Here is a 26,862-nt window from a genome sequence, read left to right as displayed (position 1 = left end):
AATCTCAGTCTGGGAGTCACACAGCAGCAGGATGCCTGAGGTTCAGTTGTAGGAGAGTGGAAAGTGAAATGAAAGAGCAGCTGTGATACTGTTGAACACAGATCACGTGCAGAAAGCACCACTGCCCCACATCAAGTACAGAGTATTTGGGGCTTGGAGCTCACAGCTATTGGCAGGGTAAACACAGTGAATCCTGCCAGAAGGATCACAAGTCCCAGCTATTGGAAAATCCAGCTAGGCACAGACCAAGTCATTCTCAGCTCCAGGCATTCTACTTGACACACAAAATCCCTTGGTCTGCCAGCCTGGTGTGGACGTGCTGGTTCAGTAGCTTTACATGAGGAAGCTGCACCACCTGCTGTCTGGTCTGAAGCCAGTTACCAGAACGTGATCAAAGATGAACACTAATAACAAAAGTTTTCTTCAGAACCAGTTTTTTACAGGACGTGCTCTTGATTAAAGTCATCAAGAAAGACTTCATATCTGAAAACGATGAAGCAAGATCAACAGACGGACTGTTTAGTCAAAATGGTTCAAGCTCTCAAACAGAATATGAGAAGTTCACTTTAATAGCCAGCTCCTGTCAGGATAAAGATTGTACTATTATCCCTTTGGGAAACTCTGTCAAGTTTTTTCCACTCCAAAAACTACAAAAGCTAGCACTGAACCAAACTTTGAAAGATGTGGAAATTCTGCCATGCAAAAAACCAGCCGCCTGCCCAACACCACTTGAGGCTTAGCAGCAACGAAAATGATATCTTTAACCCTGCTATTCCCCCTTCCTGGACTGCAGCACTACCTGATCCAATCAAATGGGGCAGAGATAAGATTCTTACAAAAAGCCACAATACTAAAAGTCTTCTTAGGATATAGTGCATGAAGACAGACCAGTCAGTAAGTTCTCTTGGCTGGCATAAATATGAGAGGCTGCAGGAACATCTCCCTAATTCTAGAGATCAGTGACAGCTGGGCTAGTGTTTTGTGTGCCAGGCCTTACGGGCATGCAGTAGCAAGGTCAGTGCAGGACTCAAAGGAATGGAGTTGAGAAGACAAATGACCTATGCTTGATGAAGCATAGGTACAGAATGTACAGACAAAAGCAAATCAGAAAAACACTTTATTTAAAAAGCAAAAAGTCCCCCCCCTCAAAACCCCACAGACTTTCCGATAAGCTTATTGCTCGTTAGATCTCCTGTGACACTGCTCATTCTCCTCTTGGCCTATAGCACCAGAAGTACTCTTGCATCCCCGTGTTCCCTCTGACCAACATCATCTGGAAATGTTCATCGTGTTCAGTTGGTCCCAAATACCAGCATTTAATTCTGCCCTTACTATGCACACAGAACATGGAGGGCACCAGGCACAAAGGCTCTTTCTCACTGGGACAACTCTATGGATTTGTACAGTCATGTGATCCCACCAGAATGGGAGCTCCTAATTTGCAGAAACATTAAAAAAAAGAGGGAAGGTGTATCTACCTTCTCCTTTGAAGTCAAAACCTAAACAGCAGTAAAATCATCCCTGAACCACTCAGCCTGCAGTCCAGACATGTCCATGTTCATTCTACAGCTCATGGTCTACACTCTCAGTAAACAGCCTTCAAGATCCCCTAATAGACTTTTTACAGCTTTTCCCTGTCTCATCACGCCATTGTACATCCACTGAACCAGGGCTTGTCTTCCAAGTTCCTGTGAAAGGGATATTGCCTGTTTCTTGTGCAGCATCTACAGATCCACACTGTAGCAAAACAGCAGAATTCTCTCACCAGGCCCTGGCTCTGCTCTGCGTGGTCAAAGAATCTTTTGGACCTTCCTCCTGGACAGCTGTCAGGCAGGTTTGGTAAGAACAGAGCAGGTGGCTTTGTGCTTCATGTTCAGTCAGTGCTGTTGTGGGGTTTCAACAACCTCTTCCTCTTCCTCACCATGTTCAGGGTGGTGCAGCAGCAGCTCCAGGTCAGGGTCAGAGCTGGCCTCTTTGTGTGGCTCCAGTGCTTTGTCACCTGCATGCAGACAGCCTGTTTAGTGACAAACTTGCTGGCGTTCCCACCAAACCTGGCGCTGTCAAAGAGCTGGAACCAGACACAGCTCGTAGTGAAGCAATGAGAAAGCCCACAAAGAAAGAGAAAGTGATTTAAAACAATCACCTTTGGAATTCATGGCTTTGAGAACAACGTGAAGGGAGATTCCCGACAGGCAGACAGCAAAGCCCAGCCAGTTCAAGAGACTGAGGCGGTCTCCCAGTAAATGTGTGGCGAGGAATAAAATGCAGATTTCCTGTGGAAACAAAAAACATGACAAGTGGCAAGGCAAGACCTGAGCAGATATGCATGAGACATTTTACAGCTGAAGCCTAGATCAAGATGTCAGGCTGCTAAATTTCTATCAGCATATTCTTTCATGCGCACAGAGTTCTAAAAACAGTTTCTAGAAACAAACAACCTGTCAAACTGGGATGTGGGATTTTAAGTCATCTGACTGCATAGCTCAGTTACAGAGGAATCTTGCAACTTCTGGATCAGAGCAATTTCACATATCACAGTTCAGCTCAAAAGTATGTGTGCTGGACCCCTCTGAGGAGGGGAGGATGTGCCAAACTAGCTTACAGAGATAGCTCACACCAGTGGTTTGGTCACATGCAGGTCTGATGCAAGAGCTTGCCCTTCTTAGCCCTCCTTTCTTCCACACCATCTGCTACTCATGAGGGCCATGTGTTTTAGTCTATCCCACATTCCAACAAACTCTGATCATTAATGGTATTTTTTATAGTACAGCCACTAGTCTCTGGCCCTTTGCTGTCAGGGACCAAGAGACTTCACTGCAGAGACTGCAAGGCAAAGCATCAAGCTCCTGTGCAAGGAGAACAAAAATAACAAGCAATGATTCCTAAGGATCTAAGGAAGCTCCCACCACATAAAGCCCAATAGGGATGACTCAGTACTTGCCTTCTAGTATTAGCACAGGAACCATGCCTTACCTTAAAAATGCCAGCAATGGAAAGGGTGAGGCTAGATGTTCTGGAAACCAAGAGGAACTCAGAAAAGCCTAGACCAAAGGCAAGAATTCCACCCAAGAACAGCTTCCCTACCAGAGAGAACAGCATTCCTGCTTCATGGAAACGGAAGAGCTTCTCTGATATGGACAAAGGCAGGCCTAGGAACAAGACAATGAGTAGCAGAATACCATTCCCACCTCCCAGGATTCCTCTCAACAAGATTGAGGGGGTAGGCTGCTCACATTCCAGTATCAGGAGGATGTGGAGCCAGTTCTTCACAGCCCTTATTCCACAAGTGTGGCAGGCAACTACTTCTATGCACTCTTTAAAGTCCTGCCAGCGTAAGATAAACCCAGGTCTCTAACTACTTTGCAGAGTTCATAGCTGTTCACTTATCTGAGTGAATTATCTCAAACAACAAACTGCTACACAATCTCCCAACCACTCCATAAAGCTATCCCTGCTTTCTCCAATTAACTCACGCACCCTCAAACACCGCAAAGAGTGGGAAGAGCCCCAGGAACATGAGCGGCTGCAGGTGAAACATGATATCAATGGGATTCTGGAGCCCTGAAAGAGGAGAATCAGTAACAGACCAGGTAGCAACAAGCCAGGGAATAACACAGCTCCCAGAGCCTTTATTAGCACCATTCCTAGACATACACCTTATTTGTGATGCCCACACCTGTGCTGCTGCAGACACCAAGCCACCTTCATTACCCATCAACAGATATCCCGTGCCCAAGGTTTCAAACACCTTCCCTCACATGAGATGTTTTGTTTCTGCAGCAAGGGCTATCACCTCTCCTTATTCCCCTCCCTGTTAGCAGCACCACCACCCCCTCCTAACACCCTGCATACCCAGTTCAGCCTTCTGCATCAGTATCTGCGTGAGAGTCCAGCGAATGCCCCCCAGGAAAGAGGCACAGAGCACCAGCACAAACCCCTGTGCGTTGAACTGTGTGGACTTGTAGGTGAACATGAAGAGTCCCCCAGCGATGAGCAGAACCACCAGCAGCAACGTCACTCTCTGCAGGAGAGCAAATACAACAGAGACAGGCACCTCCTTCCTTTCAGATTCACCCACATAATTGCATCATTCCTCTACTTACACGTTTCTTGCACATGCACTGCCTATTTTCCTGGGTCTGACCTCCCTCCCTAAAGGATTGTGTGGGACCCTTACCATTTCCTCCAGCTTGAAGAGCAGTGAAAAAAGCAGGATGAAGAGAATAGCAGAGGATTTGGTCATCGTGTAGCTGTATGGACCAAAATACACTGTCAGACTCCTTCAGTGTAGCTCTTTGCATCAAAGCATTATTAGGAATCAGATCACCCATTTCTACATTGCTATGAGCAAACTATCACAGACCCTGCATGCTGACCCCACCCATCAAACACCTATTCAAGAAACAGACCCTGGCAAAGCACTCTCCAAACCCCACCAGAGGCTCTCAGGGAACGTGGTGTTTGTACTCACAGGGAGACAGTGACGTACAGGAAACTCCAGTTACTCAGCCCAATATCCAAGGAAGTTGACAGAGCTAAAGAATCAATGAAGAAGTCCTGAAGTTAACTGTCTTCCATGACATTAAACAAGCCCACCACAAAACCCTCTTCATGGTCACGAACATAGACAACAGAGAAGAACCAGGGGAAAAAAAAAGCTTTCCTCAAGTTAACTCTTCAGAACCAACATAACTCATATTCTTAGCTCTTTATGTTTCTGTCCTGTTCCCTGTGAGTCAAGTTTGGCTCAGCATTGCTCTCACTCAACATGCATTACAAAAAAGCCAGAAATAACTCTTGCCCTCCCTGTGACTGAAAGTGATTGCAGTTTTGCATAAAATCTTTCTTGAGTGTATCAGAGCATGGTAAGTCTGAGGGCCACTGCAAGAAACCTGAAGAAGCAACAATTATCTGCACGCAGCCCTGCTCCTGATGTAGCTTTCTGTACAGTCTATTCTCCTTTCTAGATAAGTTTCCTACCACAGGAAACAGTGTTACTGATCCAAGGGCAGGCTATGCTGAAAGGTGAAATTACCGCAGATGTGGAGGAAGCATTTTTCAAGAAACCATGGGGCACGTTATATAAGGTATTGCACACCTTGCCAGAGATCATAGACCAGATGCTGTTCTGTGGGAGCCAATACAGCACACAGCCAAAGAACTGCAGAAGTAGTTACAGTTCCATGCTCCAAGTAGGAGCTTCACTTCTTGGCCTCAGGTACAGTTCTGTGTGCCATGAATGAGGAATTCTCTACCAGGCTCCAACCTGAGAAAGATGCTGAGTTAACATAAACATAAGCATGGCTTGATACCAGTGTTAGAGAGAAAATGTTACTTGCAGAGACAACTTATCACGGTACTGAAGAAGGTTCTCATTGTTTGTTCTCATGTGCCAGTGGCTCCTTCAGAAAGACACATTCTGTGTGGCCTCCCCCTATTCTCACACATCTTTGCAATGAGCAATGAAGGTAGTAGGTCTCAGGCTGAATCTTTAAGTTGCATCTACACCTGCCCTGCACCTGGTAGGGAAACACAGGGGCCAGAGCGATGGCTGCACCCCACGGCTCACCCCGTCCCAGTGAATTGGCTCTGAGCACCTCAGGCAGACAAATGGCTCTGGAAGCTGCCAGAGTGCCATGGGCACCCCCTGAGCAACCTCACAGAATCATAGAACATGCTGTGTTGGAATGGACCCACCAAGATCATTGAGCCCAACTCCTGGCCCTGCACAGGACACCCCAAGAATTCCACACTGTGCCTGAGAACGTTGTCCAAATACTTCTTGAACTGTTAGTTTTGGTGCTGTGACCACTGCCCTGGGGAGCCTGTTCCAGTGCTCAACTACCTTCTGGGTGAAAACCTTTTCCTAATATCCAACCTAAACCTCTCCTCTGATTCAGCTTCGTATGTTTACTTGGGTCCTCTCACTGGTCACGAGAGTGAAGAGATCAGTGCTTGCCCCTCTGCTTCCCCTCATAAGGATGTTGAAGACCACAAAGAGGTCTCCCGTCAGTCTCCACTTCTCCATACTGAACACACCAAGCGACCTGAGCCGCTCCTCATAAGGCTTCCCCTCCACTCTCATCACCATCCTCGTGGCTCTCCTCTGGATGCTCTCCAACACCTTAATGTCTTTCTTATATTGTTGTGCCCCAAGTTTATGGCCCGCTCCCGCTTCGCCGCCCCGGCCCCGTCCCCTCCCGGTCCCGGCCGTACCTGCGGGGGCGGCCCGGCGGAGGCAGTCGGCCCAGGACAGCGCTGCCCGCGGCCGCCCGGAGCGGCAGCGCGCCAGGGCGCGGGCGAGCGCCGCGAGAGCGAAGATGAGCAGCAGGTGCAGCAGCGTAACCAGCAGCGGGAACGGGAAGCTCTGCGGGACCGACAGCCGCTGTCACCGCCGCCGCCCTCCCGCCGCCGCCACCCCGCACCGCCCCGCCACCCCGCACCTTCATGAGCCACTTGTTGTAGAAGGTGATGCCGATGGAGAAGCCGTAGTAGAGCAGCACCAGCGGCGCCGCCAGCGCCGCCCGCCCCAGGGCCGCGCCGCCCGCCCCCGCCGCCATGCGCCCGGCACCGCGCCGGGGAGGGAGGAGCAGGAGGGACCGAGGATGGGGGCACGGGGAGATGCCGGTGAGGGGGCCGCGGCGGCGGGGCACGACAGAGCAGAGCAGGGCAGGGCGGGGGGGCCGCGATGCTGAGCGGGCCGTGGCGGCGGGGGAAGCGGGGCCGCCGGTGACGTCGCCCGGCGGGGCGGGGGAACGAGCGACGGTGCCTGAGCGGGGCGGGCGCGCAGCGGTGACGCTCCGCGCAGGGCGGAAAGAGGCGGAGGCGGCGGCGGCGAGGAGCGCTACTGGTTATTATTGGAACCGATACAAAAGGCGGGCGGCGCCGGGGCCCCCGCCCCGGGCCCGCGGCACGGCAGCAGGCGGCGGCCCCGGCCGCACGGCCCGAGCGGGCTCGGTGCAGGCGCCGGCGGCAGCGCGGGGCGCTCAGCCGTAGTGGTACACGAAGTCGTAGCTGCTCGGCTCCTTGGGGATCGGCGGCGGCGCTTCGGGGATCTGGATGTTCTCCAAGTCCAGGAGCCTCAGCTTCATTTCCATGCTCAGCAGCGTGTCCAGGTCGCTCTTGGTCAGCTCACTGGACATGTCCTTCCCCAAGAGAGCATTAAGCCCATCAATCCAGATACAGTACTGTGGAAAAGAAGGGGTAATTCACGACTCCAGGCATAAGTGATACCTTATGTTGAATCTTTTCCATCCATGCAAAAATCAGAGAACTTCATGACAGGAAACACTGGAGGGAGTTAATATGTCAGGAAAAAATCCCACCCCTAACCCCAAAACAGCTCCCACAGAGATTTCCAACAGAAGTTACAAGCCTAGAGGAAAGCGTGAACCCATGGCTCTAGTAGAGGGACAGGAGTTTCCACTGTGGCAAAACCAATGAAAAAAGTAAACCTTTTCCAGGCATCATAGGAAGAAAAAATGTAGCAGCCAGACTAGGGGAAATTAGTGTGGGATTTTTTTTTCTTTTTAAATGAAAAAGATAACTGAGGGAAAAAAAAATGATGGTTCATACTAAACATCACCAACATATGCTAAGAATGAACCTGGTGAGAGACATCCTGCTTGAGTCTCTAATGAGAAGCAACCAATCCTTAATCTCTGAAGTTAATTGCTATATATTCTACTGCTTAACCACTATGTTCCTTACCTCATATTTATTAGGTGCAATGAAGTTCAAGGTCTCATCGGGATCATATAATATGGAGAAGGCCAATTCTAACACTTCCTAAATGGAAAAGAATCTTTCATTCACCAACTCGACAAAACATGGCAGCACCTTCTGCCTGCCTCCCTGAGAGAGCTGCCTTGCTGCAGCTCAGCACACTTTCCCATATTGGTATTCTGAGCAATTCTGAAGAGACTACAGCACAATCACACCATGCTCACAAGCTCCTTGCAGTCACAAAGCAATACTAGGAAAGGGCCCAGATAGGAGATGGGGTTTGTACACAACACACCTGCAGCGGAGATCATTCACTCCTGTTGCTTGCTTTCAGTCTTAAACACTACAGCATTAGATACTAATGACAGCAAAAAGGGAGCACTTGCCTTATTCTGTTTCAGTGCACTTTTCTCCTTCATGTGTGGACAATCCTTCCCCGTGACAATGGCTTTGATGTCTGCAACTGGAACTAACAGTGAAAAAGTAAAACTCCCAAACAAGCAATCCTAACCAGGAAAAGACAGAATTTGTCTTGTCTTTGCAACTAGCTCCTTAGTGCAGTTTTCCAAAACACATTATCAGTAACACATCCCTGCAGCTGGCTGTTAAAAAAGAAATACCAAGCAATTCCAAGAATGGAAGAATTTGGGCAATGACCAGAAGGTGGTATCCCCTCAGCCAGGGCTTCGGCCATAGCTCTTTCATCTTTATCTAGGATTATACTCAGCCTCTAGACAGCAGAGCACAGAAGAGTGCACAACCTGTAATCAGGACTTACTTTTTTCTTGTAGAGATTCAAAGGTCACTTCCCCCTGGGCATTATCTTCCAGATCTCCATAATGTAGCACCTTGTGATTCAGAGCCAGGCGACAATACCAGAATCTTTCTGGAACACACACCAAGTACAGTAAGCTGAGCAAGATCATTCACATAAGGTCTCACAGCCACTACATTACAGCCTCTCCACCCAATCCACCTGCTCGCCCAGTTCCTCAGCACAGCTTCTTATTTGTGAGGGGTTGGCTGTATTCTTAGAAATACGCACCTGTGCCATCCCAAAATACTGGCTGATATGGACAGCCCAAGTAACCAGCTTTTCTTTCTGGCAACATTCATGCTGACAGATTAATTAATTAGATCTTATTTGCTACAGTTCTTCACATGAAAAAATACAGTGGACACTGTCACCTCACCTTGTCTTCTGCGATTTCCAATTTTTCTAAAGCTACTTCCCTCACAAAGCCTGTTCAGGCGCTGTTGCTTTATCAGCTCCAAGATCTCAGGCTGGATTTTCTCTCTCAGCTCCCTGGCAGTCAAATATTAAAGAGTAAGCAGAAAATGGAGATAATGGCAAGGATAGAAGGCAATTGTTTTTGTTAGGCACATACACAATAGGTGGAGACTGGAAGTCATCTTGGCTCATTCTCTCCGACTGGCGTAGCCGCAGAATCTCAGAATAGCTCAGGCTGCGCAGTTTGCTCTTGAACTGGTCCAAGGAGTTTGGTTTAGAGGGGAGAGCCCGTGTGATCTGTTCCCTAACGACCTGCATAACCTAAAGAGGTGGTACAGGAAGAAAATGAAGTCACGTTACTGCTGCTTAACGGCAGCAGAGAATCGGGGCACAGCTCAGTGGCAGCAAAGAACTGACATGGGATAATGGGCCAGGAGTATCCGTGTACTAATGACTTTGAAGATCCAGAAGAACCAAGAATGACCTCAGGTCATACCAAATAAAAGTTGAGTCATCCTCCTTTACAGCCCATATCAATCCCCTGTCACATCTTGTGCGTCTTGCTCTTTAACCAAATGTACAGGCTGAGTGAACATGTGCTGATCTACAAAAGATTTTACAAAAATATCTCTTCTCCACCCTGACCTTATTAAAATCTTCTGCTGTTGCCCTCATTTCTTTCCAGGTCTTGTTCAACAGCTGGATACAGATGGCAAACAGCTCCTCAAATGCACGGTCGTGGGTGAAAAACATGGGGTGATAGTCGTTCCGGCCTTCATTGGCTTCAGAAAGAAACAAACCACAACCATGTAAGCATACTGGACAAAAGATACTAGGAGTAACTAAAACCCACTACAGTGACAGACACCTGATAGTGTGCAACAGTACTTAGTCCAAGAGATTAAGACAGTTCAATACTTTGTCATCCCATAGATAGTTTATTGATGACAGCAACTATCCCCACACTTCACCATGCAAACCTCTGTGACTCATGCCCTTTTCATCCTGGTCCCCCAAAACACAGTATTTCTCACCTTTCCCTGGGGGAATTTCTTACAGTGGTTAATTTTCTCAGAACACTGTTCTGAGACTGTCAGAACAAATAAACTTTTCCCAAGTTCATGATGGTTTCAAGACTATTTTTTTTATGCAGCACCCTCCTGAAGCTCTGGGAAGTTGAAGCTTTCTGCTTGTATCAGTTTTTCAGGAGAACCACTGAACACACACCAACATTTCTTACTTTATTTCAATAGCGGTATTATCACTGGGACACCAACAGTGCCAACTCCAAGCTCCCCCTGTCCTTACATGGCAGAAGTGAGATCAAGGTACAAATGCTTATGAATATTGGTTTCTAGAAGCATCAGCCCAGCAACCTGTAAAGCTGGGTAATAAATGGTACTTACGGAGTTCCCCAACTTGTAGGATCTCACAGAGCATCCTGGTGAGCTCAATGGCACTGCGCCCAAAGGGACACTCATGTTTATCTTCTCGACTGCTGTTCTCCAGAACAATCTACAAGAACAGGATGCCACACACACTAAGAAGAGCTGCTGAGGTGTTGGCATCTCTAAAAAGCAGCAGCTTTACATACCCTGATATAGGTGTCCTGATGAAATTTGGCTAAGTAAAGCATGTTGTCCAATGCCAGCATCCCAGGAGGAGTCTGTGTAAAATCCATGGCTGGATTGATGTGATTCTGTGAAAAGAGTGTGTAGAAAGAATCCCAACAAATTAGCTCAAAGAAATTATGTGAGAACCTTTTCTGAATGAATTTTAAACCACCTGTCTATCAAGCACTCCCTCACTTCTATCCAAGAGACACCTGCTGACAGTGCTATCCAAACTTTCTAGAGGAGAGGTTGATTCCAAGTTCTTCATAGCATAGGTGCATTTCCTTACTATAGTAAGGAAATACCTCCAGAGAATGCCTAATGAACCCTGGCATTTAACCCATCAGCAAGTTCATAATGATCTTCCCCAGGAGTGTGAGTGTAACAATCTCTAAACTCAGATGCTGAAGTATGGTAAAGGAAACAGCTATTTCTGTTCCTTATTTCCCCACAACTCTGATGGAGGTTGCTTAGAGTGCCTTCCCAAGGTTTACAGTCACTCTTTAGATACATACAGTGAATCCCAGCATCTTGTAGTCCTTGGTGTACATGGCTTTGCGTTTCTCTGTTCCACCACCAGGGACCGTGTTGCTGTCAGACTCTGCATCAAATGCAATTCTTCTCAACTCAAATATGATGTCTCTCTGTGCCTGAAGGACAGAAGGCAGGGAAATGGTAACGTGATCAATCACTACAGCAGTATTTTCACATAACACAGTCCTGCATCTCTCTTCAGAGCTCACACAATGAACAGAGAGAGATGCCAAAGGTCATAAATACTATGCACAAAGAGGCAATCAATTTCAAAATGGCAAGTTTCAGTACAGTGGGTAATGCAAAATATTTCTATGCATTTTTCTTCAACTGTGAGTTTAGTTACAGGCAATTTCTAGGCATTCAGATAATGCTATGGCATTTCTCATTAAAGTCTGCAATACAGCTGAGTACTAGACACTTTAAAAATACCCAGTTTTCCTCCTATACTGCAAGGAAATGGATAAAATGATGTGCCTTCCATAGAGGTAAAGTAACTGGTTTGATAGCTGGCATCACACTGGTCAAGAAAGGAATATATGACTTTCAGTGCCCACTTACATCTCTGAGTCCCACAGCATGCAGTGGGATGGTCATGATCATACCCTAATCTCAAGGCTTACAATGTGAGGGGTGAGTTTGAACCTTTATGTACCATCTACTACTGCAAAGAGTGCTAGGGAGCTCAGGAATAAGGCCCCTTGTCTATTCCATTCTATCAGATCTTATTCAGCTCTAATAGTGACCTGATCATTGGGATCCATCTTGGTCATCATTCTCTCTTCCAGGAGATTAAAGGTCAGGACCTGTAGGACGTAGAGCTGATGTGCCATTTCTGTTTTAATGGGGCGGTTTCCTCTGATCACATGCTGCAAAATAAAGGAGAGGGTAGAAATTAAGAGAATGCAAATAAAAGCTGAGGTATTAGCCCTAGGCATATGCCAGACTGCATGTACATCTCTCTATATGAAGATTGAGTTGTTTAACCTCCATACTCCACCAGAAGCATAATTATAATGCTCTGTAAGAGCAGAAAGCAGCATCCTGATAACTCCCTTTTGAACAAGTTTTGCCTTTGAAAGAGTCCCTTTTCTGAAAGTGCCCTGAGGGCAGCAGAATTTACACTATGCATCAGTGAAACCTTCATTGAGAGGACATCAGGAAGCACTCCGTCATTCCAGACATACTTACATTTAGGATTATAGACCTCAGGTGCTTCTGGGCAAATGCATTAGCCATTTCCTGTTGTGGAATTTAAAGATGAAATAACATGAGTGAAATATAAACAGAAAGCCCATACCGTGTAGAAAGGAGAAAATGAAGGAAGCCTATGAATTGGAGACAGCACTGGCACACAACAAAGTGCTTTTCTACAGACTGTCAATTTACCATGGCAAATTACCACAACTCATAGATGGCTCCCCTACAGAACATCACTAGTGTGGAGAAAGGCACTAGCATAAAATCAAAGCACAGAAGCAAATTTAGCTTAATGTTGGACATCAAATGGTACTTCACTATTAGGAGATATACAGTGGGTTGTGCAGGAAAAATCTGCCATCTACAAGATCTTCCTCCAATTAGCATTTCACGGCTTCCTACACCAAGGCAAAACACCCAAGATAACAAGGACTATGGGATGCAGGTTTCAGGTCTCCTCCCTCTCAAAAACTCTCCCTCTGAAATTTATTTCCTTTGTCCATCTCTAAAGAGATGTTCAGAAGTCAGCTTAAGGACAATTTGCAGAAGCATTTCAGTTTACAAAAATACAGGCTAGTAATTTTCATGCTTAGAGGAAAGCTTCCAGTTTCCCTCTTGACTGCATGGCTTCCTTCTCTAAGTGAAGAGGGTTTCCCAAACATCAAGTCATGATGACAAACAGTCACAGCAGATGCAAGATGCCTTCAGTTCCAGCAGCAATTATACATGCACCTGCAAAAACCGAACCTGTGCTTTCCTTGGAAACTGTGAAGATGCACTGGCCAATGTAACAGTGACCTCACTACCCCTGCTAGGAGAATGGCACAAGTGCTAATGTCAAGTTGAATGTTACCATGAGTTTGCTGCTACAAGCAAACTCTTTTGGATAAGAAAAATCTGTTGGGCATTGTATCATCTGGAAGAAGTCCAAAAGAACTGACAGTCTGAGATCTCTTCACATTCCTGTGCAGTGCAGATTGAGAATTGGGAGCAGATGTGGAGTCTCAGACAATTGCACTCAATCAGCTGTACATTATGAGCAATCCAAGGCTTTTCAACTGCTCATATCAACATCACTCTTGACAGAGTAAGAAGTCTGGTAAAATGTGTGCATTAACCTTGTTCCAAGTCCCTGTTATGAGTTTTGATCCAGACAGAAACCTCCTAAACCAAGACAGTGACTGACAGCCAAGCCATAATGGCTGTGAGTTCAGCAGCACTCATGTTACAACCAAAGTGAGTCAGTGCTTGAGTGGAAGGTATCTAAGGAGCATCTAGACGAAGCAGGAGGTGCTTTCAGAGAGAACACACTGCCCTCTGAGTCATTATTTTCTACTACTATTTGTGAGATGTAGCACTGAGAATAGGACAAGGCTCTGTTGTTAGGATTTGCTCATGCGTGCGACACAAAGAATCCTTTCTCTGAAGGAATTGGTTTGTACATGGGATGGAGTTAACAGGTGACTGAAGCAGATAAGAAGTGGGAAGGACAAAGACAATTAAACAATTCTAAACAGCATAGAAAGAAGCATGAGTACACACACAGTCTAACCACTGCTAAGGGATCTCTAAGGCCCACTGTGCTGCTTGATGGTCACAGAACACAGAATGATTTATGCTGAAAGAAATGTCTTGAGATCATCTAGTCCAACTCCGCTGATTCAAGCAACACCAGACAGATCTGGTTGCCCAGGACTGTCCAGCCAGGTTTTTAATATCTCCATGGATGAAACTCCATAATCTCTCTGGGTAACATGTTCCAGTGTTTGACCACTCTCATATTTATGTTGTGTGGGTGTGCACGTGTTCATGTGGAATTTCCTGGGTTTTAAGCTTGCCCACTGCCTCCTGTCCTGTCAGTAGGCACAACTGAGAGAAGTCAGGCTCCCTCTTTTTTATTCCCTTCCATCGGATATTTAAACACATAAGACCTCCCTGAGCCTTCTCTTCTTGAGGCTAAGCAATCCCAAATCTCTCAGGCTCCATTAGTACAGAAGATACTCCAAGTCCCTTATCAACTTCATGACCCTCTGTGGTCGTTTGGATTGTGTTCAAGGGAGGGGAAAAAAAATGAAAGATCCCTTGGAATTTTGTTTGCTATGAAGTCTACTATCTTTGCTGAATTACCAACAGAGGAGTATAATTTTTCTTATTTTCATGTATTAAGCATATCCATTAAGTTTAGAAATTATGTAACATTTACTGAGATGGCAGTTTCCACTCTGAGGGCGCTGCATCCTCAAAAAAAGTGGAACATTCTCTGTGCCATGCAGAAAACCAAAAAACGTACCAGTATCTCAATACAGAAAGTTCCAAATCAACCTATTAACAAGAGTGATGACTTCCCTGGAGTTAGCACAGGGAAAAAAATATTCTTACACTACAATTCTCATAAGGGAGAAGTCAAATTAGGCAGAATTTATGCTCTATTCCCAAGTCAGCATCAAGTTTCGTGACTGCTCTTCACAGACAAACAGCTCTATCTTTAGAAGGATGCAGCTGGATATGAAACTGTCATTAACACAAGTGAGATTTGGGGTATAAACTCATGCTGCAATAAGTTTAAGGAGATTCAGATTGCTAAAGGACTGGTTCCAGTTGTACAATTGGTTCACCTGGTCAGTCTTGCAGTATCAGTTTCCTTTTATGACCATCTGTATGACCTCATGTGCACAATAAGTCATTCCGGGTTTCTCCTGCTACTGATTCTTCTCCCCTCCACAGTCTGAGTGCATCCCCAGGAGTCCTCCCACCCTTCTCCCTAGGTTCATCCACTCTCTGAGGCCTGTGGGCATCATCCCTGGGATACAAGGAGGCATAGCTAGAGAACAGCTAACATGCCTACAGTTCCCCTACATGACCAGCCCCCAGGCTTGAGTTACTTACAGTGATGGGCAGGTCTAGTGGGTTAAGCAGCTTGTCCTGCTGGCAGAAAGCAAAAAAAGGCACAAAGAGAAGCAGACAGGATTTAGCTTGGAGTCCAGGAATAAGGCACAAACAGGGCACTAGAGAAGAAAGACTTAACACAGCAAAGCTACACAATACACACATATGCACATCTTACAGGTAGCTGAGATCTTGGGAGTTTCCTCAGAGCAGGACAGTGTTTCATTTCTCACATTTGCCAGCAGGAATATCCCCCTATGACTTAAGAAAGGTCCCTTTTTGGGGGAGAAGGAGGTGGGGTGGTTTTTTTTTTAAGTACATACAGCCCCAAGGAGTCTACCCAGCCTACCTCTCCCATACATAATTAACTTAAAAAAACTTCCCATGCTGTCTGGAAGATTACTTTCTGTCTCTGAAGGCCTTTCAGAATCCTTTCTGAGCATCTCCTAAATATAGATGTGTGCTCCAGGACACATCATTAATGGGATGGTACTTTTTCTCCTCTGTTGCCATACTGAAACAGCCACTCAAGTTCTTGGCAAGGTCTGAGGTCTACCTTGCCCAGACAATATGATTTCTGAGGCATAAACAGCCAGGCAGCAACCATTATTCAGGTTTAAAGTCAAAAGGCAAGAACAAACCTGTCTCTTGTCCTCAGGTGCCTTCAGGAAGAGGGCATTGATCAAGGCAATGGCATATGTCTGAATCTCTTGGTTTGAGCTGCAGAACAAAAAAGGGAGGCTTTGTAAGGCAACAGGCAGTACAGAGTATTACAGCTTGGTGCTTTACCTGCACCATGAGAACACTGATTACAGCTGTCTTGCATTTTCAACAGACAAGCAGGACTCCTGTAAGCTATGCTCATGATGCCCAACTCTTCAAAAGGCTTGCAAAAACCTGAGAGAAGTTCGTGACTGACAGCTCCATTATCCGGGAGACAGAGCAGACTGCAGCCCAGTACTGCCAGTTTGTTTCCAATGCTGAAACTATCTCTGTAAAACCTGGTTATAGTACAGTCTGCCACATGGATACAGCCTGAAACTTGTATGGAGCAAGTAATTTTTCTCCCCTATGCCAATGGAAGCCACCAAAAGCAAATGGACCTAAGGGGAAAGAATGCTTCACTGAAGAATTTCTTCAGGTAAAGGGTGCTTAGCCCCATCCTAGGTCACACACAGCATGTGGTTTCAACTGCCATGTTCAAAACAGCACAAAACTAGGCTTCTAAATGCCAATGATATTATCCTGCCCTCATCCTGATATTCTATCAAATCCAGGTTTGTTTCTTGCAATACTCTAACTCTTTCTGGTAGTACACCTTGGCTGGACACCAGGCGCCTGCCAAGCCACTCTATCCCTCCCCTCTTCAGCAGGACAAGGCAGGGGAGAAAACAGGATGGGAAAAACTCAAAAAAGGCAGCTTAATAAAGCATAAGCAAAGGCTGTGCATGAAAGCAAAGGAAAACAAAAGATTTGTTCTCTACTTCCCATTAGCAGGTGATGTCCAGCCACTTCCTGGGAAGCAGGGCTTCAGTACAGACAGCAGTTGCTTTGGAAGACAAATGTCACAGTAACAAATGCCCCTCATCCCTCCTTTCTCTTAGCTTTTATTGCTGAGCAGATGTCATAAGGTCAGTTTGGGTCAGCTGCCCTGGCTATGCCCCCTCCCAAGATCTTGCCCACCCTCCAGGGTACTGGATGAGGGGAGGAAACATTGGAGAGACAGTTCTGATGCTGGAGCACTGCTCAGCAGCAGCCAAAACACTGGGGGTTTTATCAACACATTTTCAGCTCTCAGGGCACAGTACAGCAGTGTGAGGGCTGTTCTGGGGAAGTGAACATCTCAGACAGACCCAGTCCACTCTTGCATCAACCTCTTCTGATGAACAGAAGCCCAGTATATCACCTAAACGAATTTTTGTGCATGAATATACCTCTTTTAAAAATATTTTTTTGTTTAACTATACATGTAGAAATAAACTTTTCATAAAAGATCTAAACCCAATACTTCTTTTAGCTTAAATACCTATTTTCCTCACTTGGACATATCTCTGGATATGTCTCTCTCTCTCATATTCTTTCTTCTATTGCTCCCTTCCAATCTTTTTCATTTTGGTCAATCTGCTGTACTTCAAACATGCAAATCTCCATGCATCATCCTAGGTTTTCCTTGGGCCTCTGAGCTGCACAGGTCTCTGAAGTCTGTCATTCACTTTTGCTCTCCTTTTCAGGGTTGTTGCTCTTTTCACCACACTGCTTGCTTTTTGACAAAGTAGAACAATTTTTAGGTTAGTTTGTCCTCTTCTAACTCATCTCCTTTGGACTTGTTTCCATGGTCATGTTCTTCCAGAACATATCCTCTGTTATGAACTGTTCCCTCCTGATGGTCTTGCCAAGAAAACCACCAGCAAATCCTGACTCACCCTCCACTTCCCTTTTCAAAATATTCCCTGCATAGATGCTTTCTTAAGTGACCAAATGTGTTCTGGAAGCACTTAAGCACACAAGTTTGTGTCTTGAACAAAGATAATTTGCTTAGAAAAACTGCACAAGTGTGTTCAATGTTGGGACCAAATCTGTGTTTGACTAAATCCAAAATAATAAAGCTGAAAGAACATATACTCTTTTCAGAACAAAGCTGCTGGACTGTTCAGGAGAACTTGTTCAGCTTTTCTGTTAACCAAATTCAAATGTATAAACATTCCAAGCACACAGTGACATTGATGCAATACTTTGTTTGCACTATAATTTTGTTAACCTACTGTTCACTGATTAAGGAGTGAAAAGTACAAATAGTGCTTTTCCACATGTTCAGAATTAAAAGGCTTGAAAACCCAACCTACTCAAACTCTAACAACTACATACTGTTTTTTTATATGGAAGAGTAGAACTGACCCAGACAAACAGCCCTAAGAGACAGATATTAATTTGCCAGTTTGTTTGGAAAGAGAGGAAGGAGATGAAGCGAATTTTTATTCCCTTCAAGCAAGAAAAGCAATTGTTTTCTGCCTCAGTATGCAGGACAAAACCCAGAAGATGAAGAGCTCTTAGCTTCTAGTGGAGACAATTTAAAGAGGGGTAAAAGTGAGAGACAGCTGGATGCAAAACCTTTGGGAAGTTTAGTGAAATGCAGGTTTGGTCCTAGCACTGAACACACTTGGGCAGTTATTTTAAGCTAAATGTCTTTGTTCAAGACTCATGTGCCCAAGTGCTTCCAGAACACAGAACATATTTTTATAGGATCTCACTTTTTAAAAAAAATCCATTAGAAATCTTAAAGGTCAAGTAAGTTGTCATATTGGTAATGCTTAAAAAATATCATTTTTAAGTGTTTCAAATGTAAAGTGATGTATTTTAAAATAAACAAGTAGTCAAAAAATGGGTGTAAATCACACCATTGCTGGGTGAACACTCACACTTGCAGGTGAGAAATGAGCTGCCCCACAGTGATCTCCTCTGCAATCTTCTGGTACAGAGTCTGGCTGTTGAGCACCATGCTCTCCAGGATGGCCAGGGACCGCTGCAGGATGGACACATCCACCATGGGCTGACTCACATACCCTGCAATCTAAAAACACAGGAACCAGCAGGTCAGCTGATGCCCATCCAGGATGCCCTGTGGTGAGTGAGACAGGGCTCAGAAAGGGGAGTGCACTGTGCTCTCAGAGAGTACTTGGCTTCCCAGAGTCTTTTGCTCGTCCTGAAAGAAGCATTAAAGCATGAAAAGAAATAATATCCACTCACCCCCTCCACCCAAACTCACCTGTTTGATGAAGGTTATTGAGACCATGTCCCAGGAGACAATACCGTGGTCCATGAGCTCCAAGAAGGCAGTCAGGGTGAAAGCCAACATCTCACTGTAACTGAGAAATTGAAGAATTCAGTTACAAGAGATCTGCTGGCAAGAAAAAAAAGCCTGCTCAAGCTAGATAAGCTGGGTAAGAGAAAAATGTCACCACGTTCTCCTAATAAAACAGTTTGGCACCTGGGGGAGCAATAAAGTGTATACATTCATGCAGATAATTTTACTGCTTTGTGGAAAGGGATTTTATTTATTTTATTTATTATATATTTAATATATTTATTAAATATAAAATTTATTTTATTCAAGTATTTATATTTATTTATGGAAAGGAGAGCAGAGCTAGGGTAGAGATACCAGCAAAGTCACATTCAGTAGCTGCAGTCAGCAAGTCTAAGACAGACGAAAAAAGTTATTTTTTCGTGGTTACAAGCACAAATTAAAATTAGCAGCAGTAAGTGCCTAGTCCTGCCACCAGAGACTCACAACCACCTGGATCAGTACTTGGCTAGTCAAAGGAACAAACATGTTTTCATATCAGAAGAAAAACTAAGGAAAGTTAATTGTCCTTCTCTAAATATTGGGACCTGACTTGAAATAAAATGAAAGCACAGCATGAATTATGGAAAATTTAATACATAACCACAAGACAGAACGATAAAAGAGACTGAAGGAAAGATTGCAAAAAATGCCAAAAACACCTTAGTTGCTAATATGCAAGAAAAGCTATAAATGTTATGACAATAAGTTATCAAGACTTTAAAAGCACTTTCAATGAAACATAACAACTACAGCAGGAAATATAAGTGAATTATTTGCATCATAGTTCACTGTGAACGTGCTTGAGGAAACTTCCAGATCAGATTGTGACTGTCTCCTCTGCTGCCTTATGAGGTTTAGCAAATGACTAGAAAGACCTTGTCTCCACAGATCAACATTTGCTATAAGGCTGGCTGCTTAACGCCACTTCAGCAAGCAAAATGAGCCCCTTATTCGAGGCCTTCTTCCAGAGTCCTGGAATAAAGGAAACTTACTGGGATAGAAGCTTGGTCCCACTCTCCACAAGCCGTGTCAGCACTGTAATCCCTTCCATGTTGATGAACTCTGTGGCAAAGGTGACGTCTGCTGAAAGTTTCGCCAGTTCCTTCATGGCATCCAGCCGGGCTTCCATGCTGTGCGACTGGATCCTCTCCATCAGCTGGCGAGCTGCCCTAGACTGCCAGGAAAGAGGGATGGTGCCAGTTACACACCAGTCACCTGCAGTCTGAGTCCTGCCAGCATCAGCATTCTGTCAGAAGCCCATGGGTGGGCAGGGAGAGCAGAGCCAGGATAGAGATACCAGCAAAGTCACATTCAGTAGCTGCAGTCAGCAAGTCTAAGACAGACTAAAAAAAGGCTTCTCTCAGCAACAGTTACAGCCAAGCAGGAGGTAAAATGCTATTTTACATGTTAGAGCAAATGCCTGTTTTTCTCCTCGCTGAGGTGAGTGGAGGTGGGTATAGAAATGTGGAGCAACACCATTAAAGAAATACAGTATTAATAAAAAGTCTCATAGATTCAAAGAGAAGCACGAGCATATTTTGTGTATCCACAAGACATTCTGTAAGATTTCTCAGACACAGATCAATAATATCCTCTTAATTCCCTCTTGTCCAAGTACCTTCTCCCAGTTCTACTCACCCTCAGCTCTATGCCATGACACTTGCACAAAAAAAAGCTTAAGAGTTTAAATAAAAAGAAAACTGCAAAAGATGACCTTTGAGGTCACAAGAGAAAGAATTCAACAGGAACAACCTCCTCTTGATCAAATTTGTCGTTATATTAATTTTTTGCATTCAGTCACTGGAACTGCTGCTTTCTGACTGACCATGCCAAGTGCACTCATACTGAGAATGCATTTGTCAGGTGTTTCACAACATCCTACTCTGGGAGGTGCATTAAAACTGTAGACTGGATTTATTTACAGAAAGTCCTATAAAAGGGCAGAGTATCCAAAGGAAAGACACACACCACAGCCAGGATGGAAAACAAGGAGTGCGTGCCTCACTGTGTGGAATGGCCCACAACAAAGGCAACCCCCCTGCAATTTGGGGAGAAGGAGAAAGAAAAGCCAAGAGGCAAGAAACAGCCTGTCATCCATGGAGAGTTACTGAGAAAGAGGGAGGTGAGGAAGCGTTTACCGGGGAGACTGCCAGCTGTAGGATAGTTCCATTCTTGATGTCACAGCGAGTCTGAAAGAAAACACAAACTTAAACTGTGAAAAAGTGGGGGGGGGAAAGAACCCAACCGGATCTACGGCACCCATCTGTATGCACAAGTAAAGAGGCTCCTATGCCACACAACCCTACTGAGGGTACCACACCTACAGGCATGCAAGGGGAGCAGTGCAAAGCTCCTCAGCTGAATGGCACCATTTGAGTCTGAGTCTCTCTGAGAGCAGAGATGCTGCTCCTCAAGGATTAGTGCCAGCATTGTTCTATGACTCTAGTCCAAGCCATTCTGCACTCTCACCTAGGACATCAACAAACTGCTGCCTCTCACACTGACCTGCTCTGTGATGTACAGCTGAGGACCATCAGCATAACGCAGCGTGTAATACTCAGGGTTTGGCAACGACCACCTGGCAGAGGAAGAAGAAGGATACATTAAGCTTCTTCCTCCTCTTTCTTCCAGCTCTCAATTAGGAAATGGAGCTTGATCCCAGGAAGGTGCAAAAGAACTTTCAAGCAAAGCTTTAGCAAGGGAAATTAGGTCTCCCAAAGAGGAGAGAAAACCTCTCTTGAGGAGAATGTGGGACTTCAGCCTACTCTAAACTCCATGGAACATCTGAACAGGCCTACACTTCAAGAACTGCAGGATGGGCCAATCCTCAGAGCCACTGACCCTAGGGCATGAAAATGCATACACTTAGAACTGGAATAAAAAGGAAGGCCCCCATTTTCAAGGATCTCCTTTTTTCAAAGGAGATCCTTTTCTTCCCAATTTAAACCCCAGCCCATCCATGGCCAAAACTGGCAGCAGGCAGCACAGACTGTGCTAGCAGCACATTAACAAGCAGCAGACTTCCACAGTAACCCAGCAAGATGTGTCAGCAGGACAGACTTTCTCCACAAGGGTTCCCAGAGAACTACTCACCCATCACAGACCTCCTTGATGATGGATGCAAGAGGCCTTTTCTAGAACAGAAAGAGAGTCCTCAGTAGTCGTGTTCCTCTCAACCAGAAAGGAATACTGCCCATTTCTATGCTTCCCACATTCCAGTATCAACGCTGGGGTGCCTTTCCTCCCCCACCTGGTTACCATGTCTCACCTGATCTATTTCCAGCAGCTGGGCATTGGCACCTGGCCACTCAACAGCCACTTTCACAATGTCTGAAGGTGGTGGCATTGCTCCAGACTCCTCCAGGTGCCTTTACAGCAGCATACACCTCCACACCTGTTAAGAGAAAGGACAGTGAGCATCTTCTCTGAAAGCTATTTCACTTGCTACATTGGATCTAACACCGAGCTTCAAAACACCTAAGATGAGCCTTACGGTTTCCTGGGCCTGACAGGGACAAAACATCCAGTATTACCAGAGATCAAGGCCTCACAGAAACAGCATGTTGTGAAATTGTATGCCCAACCTCATCACCCAAGAAATACTTCTGAGAACTTGCTGGGGCACTCACAAGGAGGAGGATCACTGATCAGCAAAGCCCCATCTGCCACCCACTGTCTGTACTAGCAGCTCCATTTGCAGCTACTAAAGCAGCAGCTCCCTAGGCTCAGCTGCTGTCTGTGAGTGAGAGCAGGAACAGACTGCCCAGGTTGCCTCCCTCCCATGGGCTGGTGTTTACTGGATGCCCCATCCAAATATCTCAGATAACTTGATCCACTCAGGATACCTGAACAGGCTTTTAGGCAAAGCAGCAGCAGCAGCTAGCTTTATCCTATACCCTTCCTGTAACATCATAAATCCAAAACATGAGCATCCATCACAGAAAATAAGGTAACCCAGCATTTCCTCTAGAAGTCTACTTTTCACTCCTTTATCTGCCTTTCAGAGCATAAGCTTGTGTTCAGGGTTTGGCCCCAGTCAGTAGTCAGTCGTTTGTGCCCAGAAAATTGGACTGCATGACTTCCTGCACTCCTATGACAGCCAGATTTGGTCCACTCTACCACTCCACCCCTTGGGAAGTATCTGGCCAGCCAGATATAGGATTTCATGATATTCTGGAAAGTCTACCCCAACTCACAGAGATGGCTACACATCAGTACTCCTGGCCTTCTCTTTTTGTTTGAGCACCAATCACAAAAATGGTTTACATTTTCTTAAAACTCATAAAATGGCTTTAAGACTAAACACATCTCATGCAGAAAAGTGCCAGTCAAGTTAGGTTCAAAACAACATCTCCAACCTTTCAGATAAGCAGCACACATTAGCTGGCCTTGGAAAAGCAGCAGACTTGGGGCACAAATGAGGGTAACTACCAATATACAACCAGTACTCCCCAAAGAGCCCAATTTGTATAACACCCCCAGACCTGCAGGATATACAGATTTCTATGTATTAAATCTAGAAACAGACAGGCAGTTCCCAAATGGTGTGTGATTTCCACTCACTGTTCTCCAGCAATTAAAGGCTATGATGGCCTAAACCTGAAATCCTGAGAATGTTAGTCCTGTGCAAAAGCACACACACAACGTCCCCAGTAACCAGCCTGTAATAACTGAACAGGTAATTACCTCTCCCACGAGTGAGCCAATTCTCAACCACAAAATATCTAAATCCATTCAGTGTTCAAGGCACAGCAAATACACAGTGAAGAGACAAGGCTCAAAGATCACTCCCTGAGTATTAAGAACTGAATTTGCAACTTTTAAAACTAATTTACCATGAGTAATTTTGCATGACTAATTAGCATCTAATTACCACTTCTCCCTTCAGCCTCTTGCAGTACAGTCATAGTCTTTTATTTGTATTGCAAGTGGCAAGTTGCTACTGAAAAGTACAAGGAAATACAGCACCTTATATGCCAGAACAAAGACATCCAGATTACTAGAGGTAGAAGCATTTACAAATCTCTAACTTGTCTTTTCTCACACAAAGAGCAGGCCTCGTTCAGAGAGGGGAAGTGCCCATTAAAACAAAAGCACTGATATGAGGGGAGATCCTGCAGAAATCATAGAACAGTTAGGTTGGAAAATACCCTTTATATCATGAAGTCCAACTACAAATATAACACTGCCAAGTCCACCACAAAACCACATCCCTAAGAACCATATAAATGAAACAGGAGGTTCATGAAACAGGAGTTTCATCCCCAAAAAAGTACTGCAGAGGCACACAGCACCTAAAGGTCATGCACTCTACCTGCAGCTCCCCTGATATCCTCACCACCAAAACCAGGGACCAACAAAGTTGTATTGCCCTTTGATAGCTCCGAAAAAAAAAAAAAAGGTCTCAGCTGCATACAAACTCAAAGTAACTCACCATGATATTTAAGACTTATTTCTGCCCCAAATTTCTTCCATAAATGAGCACCCACTCATGACTTCATGACTGGCAACCATGTTCCCTATTCCAATCAATATTCAAGGCACAGCAAATACACAATGAAAGAAACAGAGCTTCAAGACTGATTTTTTTTTTTTTTTTTGCACAGCAGCACCACAGAGCAGACACCACAGAGATCTCTATCAAGGCAGAGATTTGAACACCAAAGTGACTGGGCTAAAGGAGAACCCAGAGAAGTAGGAATTAAAAATTTAAAAAGGCAGGAAACTTTTTAGAACAGTCTTGGGCAGTTTGAAGGACCAACACAGATCAATGGTCCAGCAGAAGCAGCTTTCCAGAAGAGGACAAGGAAGACTGGACTACAAATACAAAGGGTACTTCAGGTCAGCCTCTTAACATGAAGTTGTCTGCCAAAAGCACGCTTTGAAAAGATTTCACTGCATGTCTGCAGACAAGAGGGGTGTCAAGATGTTTGGTTCTATAATGGATATTTTGCAGTGCAACAGTCATAGAGCTGATAAAATTACTTCAGAAGCTCTTGTGAAGAAGCACAGACCATGATGTTGCATAACTGTGATTATCAGTCAGTCACTTATGTGCATGCTCTCACAGCACATTCTTCTCAACAGCATGTAAACAGTTTCTCACAGTTTTGTAAAGGGAGACAGAAGCAAAGCTAAAATCCATCAAAAATTAATTCAGTCTGCTTCTCCAGAGTGAGATCTGTCATACAAAGCAGTGGTGCAGGGGTAGCTGCAGGGCAAGGAAAAATCAGCAAAGCCACTAAAACCACACTATTCAAAAGACTTCTGGGAAGCTCCAAGCTAAAACAACTAGAGTATTTTAAGCAGAATTTCCCTATTCACAAACTCAATCTTCTTTTCATCACAGATAGAGAACAAAGTGTGCTGCACACAGAATGAAAATGAGGAGGATGAAAGAACATTCCCTGAAAAAGAAAAGCTGCCTGGTAGAATCCCCCAGTCAACAAGCAAATAGCTGCAGCTTCTGAAACCTGTAGATGCAACAAAACACCCTCGGCAGTCCTCAGCAAGTCCCCAGATGGTACCAACTGGCCAAGCTAAAGTTGGAAGTGACGTTGGCAGAGGGACTAACGGGACAGGTGGGCAGAGAAGACACATCCCTTGGCCAAGCAGCATGAAAGGGTAGGAGACAACAGAGCCCAACCCGAGGGCTATGCAATTTTCAATGTTACCTCACTGAACAAGTGATGAGAAACGTCCCTCTCTAGATAAACCAGAGAACCAAATGGCTCAGATTCCCTGCCTCTGGAATCCTACATTCCTCCAAAGGCCTTCCATGGCTGCACTTCGGCTGTAAAGCACCACGTCTATGGACCCTGGTCATGCACATTTCGACACAGTACAGCAGAGACCATCGCTTGGCAAAGACAGAAACTGATAGCAACAGGCAAAAAGAGAACTGCTTTATTATTTTTACTCAGTCTAGTGACTTGAAAGCCGACAGCCAGGCGGCAACCCCTGAAGCTTGGCCCAAAAAGCAGTTCAAGGCATTAAACAATAATTTTTTTGCTAAGCACTGCCCGTGCTGTGCCTCGGCTCTCGAGGGAGCAGCGGCCTCGCCCTTCTCGGGGGCTGCTCGGCCTGGGCGCGGCCCCGGGGGCAGCAGGGGCGGTGCGTCGGGAGCGCGGCACAACCGGAGCTGCGGCGGCGGAGCGGGGCCGGGGGCGGGAGGACGAGCCAGGCCGGAGCCGGGGCCGCCGGCAAGGAGGGCGGTGGGCGCGGCGCCGCAGCGGGCCCGGGAAGGCAGCAGACCCGAGGCGCTCCACCGACGGCTGCGGCCCCCAATCCCTCTCCTTTCCCCTATCCCTGTCCACGCCCTCGCCCACCGCCCGCGCTCACCCGGCCCCACCGCGGCCGCTCCGCGTTCCCGCGGCCCTGCCGAGGCGCTGCCGGCGCTGGCACCGCCCCTGGGCGCGTCATGCGCCCGCCGCTGCCATGGAGACCGCGGGGACCATGGAGACCCGACCCGCCGGCCCCGCCACCCCAGCGCACCCCCCTCGGCAGCCGAGTTAATGCCGCTAACCGAGCGTCCCTCGTCCCTGCGCCCCTCCTCGCCTCCGGGGCCGCCGCGGCGGGGCTCACGTCAGTTCCCCGTGCCCACGGTGCCCCGCCTCCGGGAGCGGCTGCGAGCGCCAGGGGCCGGGTGTGCAGGGGCTCATGCAGGGCAGCCGCTCCGCCGCTCGGGCTGGCGCGGGGCTCTGCAGCGGCACCGCGGCCGCGCTCGGCTCCCTCCGCCCCAACAGCGAGCGTGGGGCACGGGGCACAGAGCTCTGCGCAGCCCCCGCCCCCAGCCCCAGCCGCCCCGGCCCGCCCCGGGAAGCGCGTCC

The 26,862-nt window shown here is 46.2% G+C and overlaps 2 protein-coding genes across 4 annotated transcripts; both read right to left on the bottom strand.

The window, feature by feature from the left end:
- Positions 1-1,099: 1,099 nt before the first annotated feature.
- On the bottom strand, positions 1,100-6,752 carry SLC35C2 (solute carrier family 35 member C2). 2 transcript variants are annotated; one of them, XM_069034519.1, is made up of 9 exons: positions 6,444-6,752; positions 6,217-6,367; positions 4,472-4,535; positions 4,178-4,250; positions 3,853-4,021; positions 3,478-3,561; positions 2,974-3,149; positions 2,144-2,273; positions 1,100-1,999 (listed from the first exon to the last, which is right to left on the bottom strand). In XM_069034519.1, exons 1-9 carry the CDS (start codon positions 6,558-6,560, stop codon positions 1,878-1,880), a joined length of 1,086 nt encoding a protein of 361 aa, XP_068890620.1. In that variant the 5' UTR covers positions 6,561-6,752; the 3' UTR covers positions 1,100-1,877. The 2 variants fall into 2 exon arrangements, with proteins under 2 accessions (XP_068890620.1, XP_068890621.1); XM_069034520.1 differs by having other exon boundaries at positions 3,085-3,149.
- A 147-nt stretch (positions 6,753-6,899) lies between these two features.
- On the bottom strand, positions 6,900-26,841 carry ELMO2 (engulfment and cell motility 2). 2 transcript variants are annotated; one of them, XM_069034517.1, is made up of 22 exons: positions 26,559-26,841; positions 22,302-22,427; positions 22,127-22,167; positions 21,539-21,611; positions 21,172-21,222; positions 20,026-20,207; positions 18,953-19,052; positions 18,606-18,757; positions 15,831-15,909; positions 15,190-15,225; positions 12,295-12,345; positions 11,850-11,972; positions 11,085-11,219; positions 10,551-10,655; positions 10,363-10,471; positions 9,602-9,738; positions 9,114-9,277; positions 8,919-9,031; positions 8,504-8,611; positions 8,108-8,194; positions 7,711-7,784; positions 6,900-7,187 (listed from the first exon to the last, which is right to left on the bottom strand). In XM_069034517.1, exons 2-22 carry the CDS (start codon positions 22,377-22,379, stop codon positions 6,987-6,989), a joined length of 2,199 nt encoding a protein of 732 aa, XP_068890618.1. In that variant the 5' UTR covers positions 22,380-22,427; positions 26,559-26,841; the 3' UTR covers positions 6,900-6,986. The 2 variants fall into 2 exon arrangements, with proteins under 2 accessions (XP_068890618.1, XP_068890619.1); XM_069034518.1 differs by lacking the exon at positions 15,190-15,225.
- Positions 26,842-26,862: the final 21 nt, after the last annotated feature.

Source organism: Aphelocoma coerulescens, chromosome 20 (genome assembly GCF_041296385.1).
Source record: "Aphelocoma coerulescens isolate FSJ_1873_10779 chromosome 20, UR_Acoe_1.0, whole genome shotgun sequence".
In the NCBI taxonomy this organism is placed as follows: domain Eukaryota; kingdom Metazoa; phylum Chordata; class Aves; order Passeriformes; family Corvidae; genus Aphelocoma; species Aphelocoma coerulescens.
Note: the sequence above shows the minus strand (reverse complement) of the source record. Positions and strands in the feature narration are given on the sequence as shown.